The following is a 14,382-nucleotide window of genomic DNA, read 5'->3' on the forward strand; positions in this document are numbered from 1 at the left end:
TTGGTGTTATTTGTTTCAAGTACTAGTGATGACCGTGGGAAGGCGCCGGCTTGATCAGTATACACACAGGATTTTTATGTTATGAGATCTTGGGATTTTTATATGTCATGGATTGAGTTTCAAACATTGATGTTTTTATGAATATTAAATGAATTATGTTTTTATAAAATGTGAAAAATTGTTTTGAAATTTACGGTGTTACAAATATTTTCTATAATTAATGAATTTCACATTTAATTATGATAATATTCCCCATAATTAATAGTTTAATTAATGTTTGTTATGTATGCCCTACATGTTAGAAAATCCTTACCCTATAATAAAATTGAGACATTATACAAAATAAAAATAATTGTGTAATTATATAAAATAAACTTGATTATCTAAGTATACAAAATAAAATTTAGGTATTATATCACAATTCCTACAATAAAATATTTAATATTTGAAGATATAAACTAGAAATTTAGTAAATCCTAGAGGGGTTATAAATAAATTTTTTAATAAATTCGTATATCCTTATAGCTTCTCAAACCATCCTGCATTTTTCTGTTTTGCAGTGTTAAATTGCTCCAATGGTCCGTTATTTTCGCCGGGATTCTTATGTTATGCTACAGTAACACATAAATATAACGGGTTACTATTCATCCCTGCATTTTAATGATAGTAATAAAATATTAATTCTATGAAGAACTTGTGAGTTTTTAAACCCATTACTTTTTAGGAAAAACAATATTTTATTAATAAAAATATACGATATATGTTTTGATAAGGGTGATTCTAAATGTACGAACCGGATTCCAAATACACCAAAACAAATGATTGAGTTGATATATGTCACTTAAGAATTGATATTTTTTTATATTAAAAAATATATTAAAGTGTACTTGGCAAGACGGTTATTGTAAATTAATAAAGATGTTACTTTTCAGATTTATAGTAAATGCCTTTGTACTTATACTGATTTTTAGATTAAACCTTATAACTTACAACTTTAGTTTATATATATATATATATATATATATATATATATATATATATATATATATATATATATATATATATATATATATATATATATATATATATATATATATTAGAAACATCAGAATCGCACATATATAAGTTTGCTAAATTAAAAAAACAATTTTTTTATTTATAGAGATCTTAATAATTATAAACAACAAAACATAAACTTGATTTTATTAATTATCAGATATTATAACTGTAGAATTGTTATAATTACTGTGTGTTGCAAATGGAGAAATGTAGGAATTCAGGCGAACAACATAAACAGTTTCCCATCCAGCAGACCGTGATGATCTGTTGTGACGCCAAAGTGGCAAAATAATAGGCATTAGATATGCTTCATGTAAATCAACCTTCACATTATGATCACCTCTAACAAGAGCAATAACAACAACTCTATTAGTGGAGATATCTTGGGGACCAAGCCATAGTGGAAAACATGTTGATGGACTATCTTTGCTTAGAAAAATAGCTATTACCCTATACTTTTTAGCAATGAGAAAGCTAGTGACCGGCATAATCAACCAACGATCTTTTGCTGCGAAACGTGATCCATTGAAATTTAATGAGTGATGTATGGTGTTTAAATCATAATAAAAAATCTGTGCCTACTCAGTTGGGTGTGCTAACAACTCATTCTGTAAATCTAAGAGGATTTGACGCCAATTATCTTCACTATAACCGAGACATGCAACTATTGCACGAAATCCACAATTTCCATCTCCCCTCATGTTTTGTATGTTTGTGACATATGGATAAAATTGCATACGGAATTTCATTCATAAGTGGATCTGAATTATACATTACTTGTTCTTGGTTGAAGTACGAGTTATGCATCGATTGTTCCTGATTAAAAGTTGAGTTGAACATTGGAGGTTCTCGGAACGAGTACGTACTGTGCCTATCCGGTTCCTGGTTTAGATCAAACAAATTAGACCGCAGATAATCAGGCGTATAAGTAGAAATGCTACGTCGAGACGGATACTGAGTTGGTGACGCTTGAGTCGGTTGATCTTGAGGTGGTGGATCTTGAGTTGGTGGGTCCTGGTTTAAATCAATATGGGTTTTCTTGAAAAGTTTCTTCTTTAAGGAGGGGCGCCCACGAGTATTTTCGTGAGTAGCAAGTTCAAAAACTGAAGTTGTTGACGGCGTGATTAAGTTTAATAACTTCCTTGCTAAACTTAACTTAACAGGTCTTGATTGTTTTTCGTAATGAGCATTAAACATATTTACCTCAACTGTACAACCCAAATTGTCATCTTCTAACGATTTGCATTCTAATAAATCAAGTTTCTTCCAAAACTTATCGATTGAATGAAGCGGTACATAATGACCTTTTTTAACAAATATAGCTTGTTCATGCGCACATGGCAGCCCATAACTTGTACGTACTTGACATCCACGGTTTTCATAAACAAATCCAAATTCTCTGGACCGCTCATATTCTTTGAAAATGATATCAAGTGCATAAATTGAAACGAAACGACACAATGGTTTTAGATATGGTATTTCGTAGTACCGATGTACAATCAAAATTTTGTTATGCGCAAGACTCGCTTTTATACCTGTGTATTGTGACTCAAAAACATCAGCAATACGCTTCAATGATTAGGCGATCGCGATGTTTCGACATATCTTTTTAACTTGGCATGTTGACTTTCAGCTCTATTAGTTGGGTGGTTGCCAAAGTTAAGAAACTTATCGGTCCATACAGACACAAACTTTTCTTTGTATGGTGTCAACCATGTTTTGTTTAGATAAGAAAATGCATCTGAAATACATAAACAAATTTCAGTTGACGTAATGAATCATAACATATTATAATGTATATTTAAAAGTACCTTGTAATTTTTTCAACTAGTACCAAATTCTTGTTATATGCTTCCTTTGTTTCAGAGTTAACCAACCTCGTCCATGACATATAAAGAACATCCCAACATGATTTGCATTTCTTCGTGATATTGTTATTTATATGCCATCTGCAAAGTAATCCTTTAGCATCTGGAAATATAATACTGTATGCGTTCATAAGAGCCAGTTGTCTATCAGTCACAATAACACTTGGCAACATACATCCTTCCATTACCGATTTTAGACAGTCTAAAGCCCAAACATAGTTGGAATGTTTTTCTTCATGCATGTACACAAATGCAATGGAAAATGTCATATTTGTTGGAGTTACACCAACAATCTCCAATAGAGGCATCCCGTACTTGTTTGTCTTATATGTTGCATCCATTAACAAGACATGTGGAAATGCACGCCATATTTCTAATGATCTTGGATGAGCAAAGAATAAATCTTCTAACTTATTTGTCAAAACATTTGCACGACTATAATAAACATATCCATTTTGATCTAGAAATTCCATAACACCTTGCATTTGAGTTTTACCTTCTCTCTCTCCCTACGTCGAAGTTTTTCGTCTGCATTGTAGATAGTTTTGAGAGTAGATATATTTTTCAGATTTAGGTTTTTTAGTGCAGATAGTATATCTTTTGGTTTGACATTTTTTTCAACAAATCTTCCACTATTCGACATTCATATTCAGTTAGCCGTCGTGGATAATGATGACCTTCCAAATATAATGACGGATCATGGTTATGAAATTCACATATCATTTTTATCTTCCAAGAATTATCTACTGGCGAATATTTACCATGTAGGCTAAATGGACAATTAATTTTTTTTTGTCCCTGTTTTTTTTTTTTTGGAGATTTGTGTACTTTTGTATGTACCTCCACGGTCACATTGAAATACAACATTAAAGTTACGTTTATAATTTTTTATGACAATGACATAACCTAAAGTATTTACCATATTTTGCACCAAATCCATCAATTCTTGACGAGAATTGAACACCTGACAATTATATTATTATCAATAGCTAACAAATCCACTCAATGCTAACATTACTGTAACAACATACTAATGAATTTATACTTTATTTGTTTTGAATGGTGATGTGTCATCGAAGAAATAAACGACTTTCATTCAAACTTTTATTTTCATCTGCTTCATTTGTGTCCATCGAATGAATATCCGTTTCGAATTGCGATGTGTCGTCGAAAAAATAGTTACTTTCATTGAAGCTATTATTTTCATCTACTTCATTTGTCTCCATTGGATGAATATCATCTCTCTAAACATAACAAAGAGAAAAACATACATTTAATAATAATAATAATAATAATAATAATAATAATAATAATAATAATAATAATAATAATAATAATAATAAGAAAGGTTAAGTACAAATACCTCATAATATGTGTCACCCATCCATTCTTCCCAACTTGTCATGTAATAAAATCTATATTCATAACAAATCTCGTATATTTGCTTTTAATGAAAGTTACTTTCAAAATGACATTGCAAGTCACTTTCAGTTTAACATATAAGAAATACCAATCCTTTATATATATATATATATATATATATATATATATATATATATATATATATATATATATATATATATATATATATAAAGAAATTGTAACCAAATTTTCATTTTTATCCCTTCTATTTTTGTTAATGTTTCATAGTTTATATTTCTTATTTAACAAATTAATTTTTTCTATTAATATTTAATAATATTCATTATTACTCTTCTTGTAAATGTATTCATGAGATCATTTTAATTATACAACTTTTATGAATAAATAATATGTTTCTATTTGTTAGTTTTCAAAATTAATAAAGTTTTAAGGGTTTAAGATTTAAATTAATAAAATCTAGGGTCTTTTCTAAAACTGCAACCTAAACTGGGGGTATAAAATTGTAATATTACATTTTTATGGATAGAATGATTGACACACATATTAATACGATAATTGAAATGATATGTCAGTTGTCATTCGTAAACTGGGGGATATGTCACGAAGATAGAACATTTTAATAAAGTTATAAATTGGTCGATCGTTAATATGTTAATATGAATTTTGAAAATAATAAAATATATTATTTTCATTAAATATTCTTACATTTATATTTGATTTTCAAATCAAACCTTATATTCCGTCGCCTCGGCCGGGGTATAACAATTGTAGGGCGTAAAAATAATTGACAAGTTACTAATACATTATAATAGAACCCTTATCAACATTTGACGATAATAATAGTTCATTAATCAGTTCGTACTCGGCGGGTTACTAAAAGTAATTGTTATAAGTTGTAGTGTTTTATTGTTATAAGTTGTAGGGCGTAAAAATAATTGACAAGTTACTAAATATTCTCTTTGGATGATACAAACTTCATATTAATGAACATGAATGAAATTCTTTTCATCAATTTTAACCAAACCTAACAGATTAAACAAGATTTGTGGTTGTGTTTTAACGACAAATTAATGTGCTTTGCTAATTATTAAGAACTCAAATTTATTAAAAAAAAAATAACACTCTGTATTTGGAATTCTAACGAGATCTTAATGAGGAGTTAATTATTAAGAACATAAATATATATTTTTATATACATATTTCAAATCAATAATTAAGTATTAGAGTGTAATATAAAAATTAGAAAAACGGTATCTTTTAAAACTTACATCTAAATTGAAGGGAGTAAAATAAAAAAACATAAAGAAAATTAAAATTCTTGATTCAGAGTGAGGAAGATCATGGGATTGGGACTTTGTTGTTTCCAAAGCTCAATTACACGATTTTATTCTTTCTTGTATATAGGAGCACCCTTTTGATAAATAACTAGGTTACTACCCGTGGAAACCACGGGTAAAAAATTATAAAGGTATATGTTTTGTATTATCCAGATAAAAATTATTTAATTTGATCTTCTTATTAGTCTTAAAAACGTCCATGTTAATGCTTACAATCTGAAATATAAGAAAATTTATAAGTTTATAAAAAAGATGATATGTTCAAATTTATTGTAAAAATTTAAGAATGAATACATATGAAAATTTTAAAAATATAGATCGCCATTAAAAGGCTATAAAATCTTATAAATTAAATGTAAATACATTATTCATGAGTTGATTGTTCAGTTGATCTTCCTCTTAGTAATCATTTCATTAGTAGTTGTTCTGGTTGCAATCTACCACTTTGTCACGGTTAGTTGGTGTTATGATCAAAAAACACACAGAAAATATTAACACACAGGAAATCACCATTATGTCCCTGGAGTACTAATTATATAAGAACAACAATGGAGATTTTGATTGTATAAAATACTAACTCAATGGAGATTTTGATTGTATAAAATACTAACTTGATATTTGACAGGAATTTACTTTGAAGCGACCCATATTCAGCAAAATGAAAAGGTATTATCTATCTACTTATCTATTTAAATTCATTTTTAAAACCTAAATAATCTCTAAAAAGTAAATTACTAATATCTTAATTTTCTGTATAACAGTTTTATTCTCGAGAACAACCATCATTTTCACGGCATCAGGGTTCGTAATCCTAATGACGATGGTGACACTCACAATTCTAAAAGCAAATAAATCAAAACAGTACATCACAAAACCCAACAAATGCATACAAGGTTTTTCAAATTTCCATCGATAATCGATAAAAACTAGTAAACAAATAAATACTTTTTATTAATTGCAAGATAATTTTTCATTTTAGGTCCTCTGAAACTTGTGATCATCAAGCAAGGCTTATAAATGTAGTTTGAAAAACTCCCAACCTATTGCAATTAAGTGGTATTTAGATTATCACAGATAGAATATAGATGATGCAGAGAGAACATTAGAAATTAGAGATACAGAATTAGAGATTAGAGATACAAAATATATATCGAAATCACACAGATTATATGAATGATATGGAGATTTTGATTGTATAAAATACTAACCTGATATTGGACAAAAATTTTACTTTGAAGTAGACTGATATTCTTTCTCAGAGATGAAGAAGTCACGGGAATTACAGATTACAGATTGGTGTATATAATCACGAAACTATGGTATGTATTGTATAAATTAATTCAGACGATATCATTCTCCGTAAAAATTTAAAATTAAATATGAGGATAATTTGACTACCTCCAAGATTTAAGGAATTATTTCTACAAAAATATTCGTTTATACAAAAATAATTCCTTAAATCATGGAGGTAGTCATTTACATTGGAATGGAATAATGATTTCAAATAATTTCCATAAACATAGAGATTTATACCTATATTTATTCATATCGTATCATTTAAAATCGCAGGTTATTCTTCGATATTTAAACGAAGGGCAAAAGGGTAATTTTACATTTGACAAAACCTGCATTGAGAGAATTGACACGTGTATTATGGTTTCTTTTTTATTAAGAAGGGAGATGTGAAAATTTAATATGTAATGATCATGTAAGTCCATCAATCTGATTGGGGTTTAAAGTCAAAGTGGTTTTAAATTTGGTATCTTTAGATTCGCCTTAAAAAACCATACAGAAGTAGAATCGTTAGATGGATACGTGAAATAAGGAAATAAAATATATTACCGTTGCCCACATAAACCGCCTTTAGAAACCTACATATATCATCAATCTGCACTCCCTTCGATCGTTCTTCTCCAACAGCATTAGCAAGCTACCCATGATACGTCTCTTCAAGTACCCATGTATGTCTGTATTTTGCATATTTTAATTTTCTCTTCTGTCGATTGTCTTGTTCTTGATTCTTCTTTGACAGATTTTTTCCGAGGGCTTTCATTTTGAAAGGCTAACAGTTTCTTATACAATTTTTTCCTACTTGAAAATTGGGGGGTTTTTCACTTCTTGGTTATCGATCAGTTTCTTGTTTTTTATCATGTTCTTCATTTTATGCATAGATAATCTTTAGAATCTTTTGGTTTTGTTTATTTCAAATAGTTTTTGATAGTCGATTGATCCTGCTCATTAATTTTCTTAAGTTCATTGTTTGGGTTTCTTGGTCAATCATTAAGAACAAGAAGATAGAATGAATCATAATAATTTTTTTGGGGGGTTTTCCCCTTCTATCGTATGGAGGGTTTGATGAATATTTCTGAAATAGTTGAGAGATGTGTCTTGTTTCGTATTGCCTTGTTAGATGGGTTATTTGTTCCATATAAATATATTATTGAATTTGTTCATCAACAAACGTGTTTTCTTTCTGGGTTTCTCTAGATGAGCAATTCCAAGTTATTTTTATGTGCTTTGTTGTAGGAGTAGAAACAAAGGGATATCACATATATAACATTTATTTTTCTTCAATGATATTGGTTCAGTGATTATCTCCACTAACCTGTTTATTTTGTGGATATATATATATATACATACCTTACAGGAGACAGATTGGAGGCTGACTAATGATGATGATTTTGAAGTATCTTTGTTTCCATATTGGTCTTTATGTGCATGTTTTCTCTATGTTATTGCAGTGTAATGATTCTGTTCTTGAAATCTGAGATTATTAACAACCTTTTGATTGTGAATCTTAAGATCATCTCATTCAGTCATATTTCTTCTCTATTTTTACATGTTTCAGATCTAGATTATCTGTTTATAACAGTGTGTAATGAAGTCTAAATTATTAACTACTGATTTGAACTTAAGTTCACTTTCTTCTCCCTTATTATGCAAGCTTTTGTGTGGTGACCTTTTTATAGTTTCCAGTTAAATGTTTTTCCTTTTCGAGTTCTTTCTGTGTTTCTCATATATGTTTGTAGACTATTTTCACGTGTTTAGGTTATTAATTATCTTTATTTTGTTGGCTAAGCTTTTAATGTATTCTGTTGTTGTTTAAAAGATAAAGGGACATCAGTGTCACTATTTAGTATCATATTCATGCTATGGAATGTATATTTAGTGTTTCTTTTTGGCTTAATGGGTTAAGCACTTAATCTGGAGAGCTATATATGACTGTTTCTATTTTGAATCTTATGATGACGAAATGTTTTCTACTCATATTTAGTTCTCATCAAGTCTTCATTCAGACCCTCGATTCATAGCAGTGTGTGTAGATTGTTAGCCTTTTGAATTCTCTAATATTAAGAGCATCTCATTCTTTTTCTACAGTTCCTATGGTGGCAACAAATACATGTATGGATCCAAAGATCCAAACATTTTGTGCTTGAAATCTATATCATCAACCTTTTGATTGTAAATCTAAAGTGTCAACTCGTGCACAGTGGTAAATTTCATTTTAGCTGGTTTGTCTTTTCTTTTTTCACCTGATCTTTTTTTCATATCTCTAGGCATCCTATCTATTTATTCATTGCAGACTAGTGAACTTCCATCATCATCATGCTCTTGAAATCTTCATTGTTAAACTTTTAATTTTGAATCTGAGCTTTTTATTACAATATTACTATTGTAGCACTTACTTAATTAATGCACACATATTTACTCTGATTTGGTTCTTGTCAACTCATAAATGGTGTTAAATTGCAACTGAGATATCCATTAAATCACATTTGGAGAACTTTGCATACAACTTCTCCTTCTTCAAAATTATTGAGGCCAAAATTATTAAAATCTCTCAAAATATGTAATTCATTAGCAATATTATAAAAAAATAAACACTTGATGAAATAAATATACCATCTCCAATTAAAGCCACAAATCCATGTGTCACAACTGGAAATTTTGTGTCATGTAATCTATACACTCAAGTTAATGTGAATCAAAAACTTAAGAACATGTGTAACACCTATTATTATGACATCAAAAACTTCAATCAAATACATCATGCAAGTACTACAAATAGTCATCAAACAATTGGAGACCCTAGAAGTCCTTGTTTAAGTCCATTTTGGACTAGGACTTCCTTATTGGATCCAAATGGACCAATAAGCTTCCAATTAGACTATCATGGGCTTAGAACCCTAATTGGGCTCAAATTGGACCCACACTAATTTATTTCAACATTTTGGGCCATGTTGGGCCTAGAATGAAAGAAATTAATAATTATGAACCATAAGTAACCTAAATTGGCCCTAACAAGCCATAAAAATCACCTTTATATTTATTTGGACCAAAAATCACTCAATGTAACCATGAAAATTGGGCTTAAGCATTTAAGGCCCAAACAATTTCTTTTCCCCCACCATTCTCGGCCCAAGGCCCAAATCCAAGAGGATAAGAGGAGAAGTTGACTTTGGATGCCACCTCATTTTTATTCATTGGATATCCATGCATTATATCCCATTCTTCCATGCAACATCACTTCAAAATCACTTCTATCCTCTCCTCTCTCTCACTCTCGGCCACATCTCAAACACACACACATTTTACAAACTCTCTCAAAGAACATTCAAGAAAACTCTCTCCTTTCCTCCCCATAATTTCGAGATTCTAAGAAGCTTTCAAGAGGATCTTTCAAGCTAATCACCATCTTAGGTAAGTATTTACTTATATACATGATCTAGCTATTTCATTCCATCAAAAACCTCTTCTAAATCTATTCCAACTTGTGATCATACACCTTAGAAGTCACCAAACTCGAGATCTACCAAGGAAAGGTGCTAAGGCCGAAAATCACTCCATTTTTCTTCCATTTTCCCTTCAAAACCAAAACCACACCCAAGGTGAGCTTCATACCCCCTATTTTCTGTTTTTATGAGTTTTGGGGGGGGGAGGGGAATACAAGTGAAAGTGTAGATCTATATGTGTTTTGTATGCCTTGTATGATTTCCATGCTTATATGTGTGCTTTTGTGTGTTATAATGTTGGATCTAGCCATAAAACCCCTCAAAACCGAGATATACCTTATGTTAAATGATTTTAGCATCAAATATATTTCTACATACAAAGTGTTTCTAGAAAAATAGCTAAATGGCTTAGTAACAATTTCTTTGGGCTAAAAACACAATTTTTGGACCTAAAATGTGAAAAATACAAAATTAAGGGCCCAACTTGACATATCACGAATTCTGATGGATGAGGTGTGTCAAAACAGTTTCAATAAAACAATTTCTGGAAATATACTCATTTAGAGGATTAAAAACATAAATTTCAAGCTTAATGGGCTAAAAATGACATTTTCGGCCCAATGAGGCCCATTATGCGAGATTTTCTGTTTTGGAGGGCCAAAACTGTGTTTTTCTGTAAAACAATGGACTATAAGTGTCCCAAGTCCTTTTCAAAGGTTTAAAATGCTTTTTAAATTTAAAAAGGACCAAAGTTGCAAAAATTTTACAATTTGGGCCAAAATTGTCAAAGTTGCGAAAAAGAAGGGTTATAACCGAGAAAACTGAAATTTCAGGGACTTAAACTGTTTTCATTGAAAAATATGCTGAAAAATATCAATTTCAATAATTTTTGGTGTTAAAATGTCAAGAAAAATGATTTAAGGACCAAACCGGAAAATTATTTAAGTAAGGGGTTGAAAAAGTAAATTTTACAAACAATGAGGGGCTGAAAACAGAAACTTCCAAGGCTAATTCAATACACGCAATTTGATCAAATGATGGCACCGCGACTATCGACGAAATACAATACACTACAATACCAAAAATCGTTGTGAAACGAATTGGTTCGGTCTCGAACCAATAAAAATCCGAAACTACTAACACGACGATACTACGATTCATACAAGTAACGTTTGGGAATTCAATATACATGCGAGTGTGCACAAACGTCTACGCACCATCTTTGGGCCCCAAAAGTGTAAAATCTTGTTTGTTGGGCCTAGCTAGCCCAATGACCTGATCTTAAGGCCCGAAGACCTCTATTTTACGAAGTGTTGGGTTTTACCGATCTAACACAACGTAAAAGGACTTTCAATGGCTTGTATACTACTGGTCCCCAAGGGTCCTTTGGTATTGCTAGTAAAGTCTACATTTCATGCGAGGCGGGTCTAGGACCCCTCGTACATTTTTTTTTATCCCCAACCGGTTAATGGAGTCATCGAGGTCTTCGTGCCCTCTTTCTCTTCGGATGTGGGACTACACATAGTCAGGGCGGTTGGATAACGTGATTAGTACGGACGACGCCTACGGGATCGTTAGTATAGCTATAAACTGGTCGTTTGTGTAATGCGTGTTTGTAGCAATTAATCATGCTCAAAAATAATCCAACGTCGCCTGGGACTGACACTACACGCTATGCAATGGTTTCAATGTGACTTCATGGAATTCAAGGAATTAGGAAAACATCGGGTTTTCCTAGGGTTTTCAATACACACAGATTTGAAATGCATACAACTTCAATGAACAATTTTTACAAGTATAGAAACAAACAAGCATACCTATGGATCTTCGCAAATGTTTTCAAAAGCTTTACTTTTCAGAAAATATCGGATTTTCTGGTGATTTTCAAACGATACGAAACATTGTTTTTCTTCAAATACCGCTTATGAACTCACCAACATTTCATATGTTGACGTTTTTCAAAATACTTGTATTTTCAGGGAACCAGTGAATCAAAGGAAATCATATTCAGTGATGGCTTGCAGTTTATTTATGTACGAATCGAACAATTTATTTTTGGGAATGTAATGTTCAAACAATGTATTTCATGTAAACTCTACTGGTTGTACTATATTAATGCATGGTGACGAAGGTTGTTACGTTTCATATATATTCAATGTTATGGTATTCAATTGAGTCACGACAGCCCCCGAACGTTTCCGCCGCCTGGTTCGGGGGTGTGACAGGTTGGTATCAGAGCTTTGTTTATAGTGAACTAGCATGTCGAGCCACACATTGATATGCAACTATAAACCAAAAAGAGGGACTAACATAACTCTGAACAAAACGAGTAAATAAAACAGACTTGCTTGCATTAGGAATAAGGACCTAACGCCGAATCAAACACAATAATGCTGGTATCTCAGTTAATTCGGGACTGTTCTTAATGATACCAAGGAGTGAATGTAGCCTGATCAACTACATTCTCTCCAAAGTAAAACTAACACACGTCTTGATGAGATCGGGATGGCTAGGGAACCTAAAACTATACCCTTATCACCAAAAATAGAACGTTCGCTTAGTCTGTACAATAGTCATAGCACCTAGGAATAATGTTAGCATATTTATGTACTCGCGTAGACAGCATGGCTGGTTTTCATCACCCTGGAGACCCCTATTTCCCTAATCAGGGAAACAACGGGTGGCTAGAGGAGGAGGAGCCTGAGGAAGAGCAGCAGGGTATCCAGTTTCATCAGGTCCTAGTAGCTCACGGGATGCTTGGGGATGAACCGGGAGAGAATCCAGGGGAAGCACACGACGTTGGACCCGACGAGTATGTAGACACTGACCACGAATTTGGAGAGATCGACGACGACGACGAGGAAGGTCAGGTCGGGGATCAGGACCCCGTCCCGCCATGCGAGAACGAGGCACAGCCAGATCACCCCGCTCCACCAGTGAACCCCCCCAAGAGAGAACCGTTCCCTCGAAGTTGAGATCGCCGCACTACGACAACAGCTGTATGCTATGGAAGCTCGGGCAGTGCAAGCAGAGCATGAGAGGGATGAGGTTATTGGAGACATGGCAGAGATGGCGCAGCTACTGGCGCAACATTTCGGCATATGACCTCGGCACCACCTCCACACGCAGCTCATCGCGGTTAGGGATAGACTTATCATAGTAGGTCATTAGGGACTATGTTATGTACTCCGGCTCTATGTTTAAGTGACTACACTACTCATGGAGCCGTTATGCTGTCGGATTAGTGTCACTTATGTATGCTCTTACGAGCAAATTTTCTTGTATTACATGCGGATAATATTAATGAACTTTTGTGTGTTTTGCTATGATATTACCAGTTGTTATGTGTTGAGACATTACGATTGTATGCTCGATGGTAGTAATGTTTAGGTTCGTACCATACACCTAGTTAGTAGGATCGCAACCTCACAGAAACCACGTATACTCAACATCTTTCCGTTTCATGACAGAAAGATGCCTCGCCGAGCTACTCGCGGAAATCCCGAACCAACCCCGCCCGAAGTTGACACCACTGCTTTTCAGGCAGCCGTGTCTGCTACGGTCACAGCAGCTATGGCACAACTTCACCGAGGGAACAACGGAGGAGGTAACGGGCAAGGATCCGGAAGTTCGAACAACGGGACGAATCAAGCACCCACTAAAACGTGCACCTACAAGGACTTCACAAACGCTAAACCACGGACTTTCAACGGCACTGGAGGAGTGATCACTCTGAAGCGCTGGATCGAGAAGGTAGAGTCGGTATTCGAGATATGCGATTGCCCCGAGCAGATGAAGGTGAAGTTCGCGGCCTATACTTTTGTGGACCAAGCACTCACTTAGTAGAACGGACACGTGGAAGCTATGACGCTCCCTGTCGCCAACTCTATCCCATGGGCAGAAATGAAAGAAATGTTAATGGCTGAGTACTGCCCCCGAGGCGAAATACAAAAGATGGAGCAGGAGCTATGGAACCTCACTGTGCAGAATGCGAACATCGAT

At 33.0% G+C, this 14,382-nt stretch overlaps 1 protein-coding gene across 1 annotated transcript; it reads right to left on the reverse strand.

Moving 5' to 3' along the window:
* Nucleotides 1-1,205: 1,205 nt before the first annotated feature.
* On the reverse strand, nt 1,206-4,332 carry LOC111903560 (uncharacterized). The gene is made up of 7 exons (XM_052763921.1): nt 4,291-4,332; nt 4,030-4,171; nt 3,834-3,891; nt 2,871-3,362; nt 2,742-2,800; nt 1,926-2,594; nt 1,206-1,567 (listed from the first exon to the last, which is right to left on the reverse strand). Exons 1-7 carry the CDS (start codon nt 4,330-4,332, stop codon nt 1,206-1,208), a joined length of 1,824 nt encoding a protein of 607 aa, XP_052619881.1.
* Between the last annotated feature and the right edge of the window lie 10,050 nt (nt 4,333-14,382).

This window comes from Lactuca sativa, chromosome 5 (assembly GCF_002870075.4).
Source record: "Lactuca sativa cultivar Salinas chromosome 5, Lsat_Salinas_v11, whole genome shotgun sequence".
NCBI lineage: Eukaryota > Viridiplantae > Streptophyta > Magnoliopsida > Asterales > Asteraceae > Lactuca > Lactuca sativa.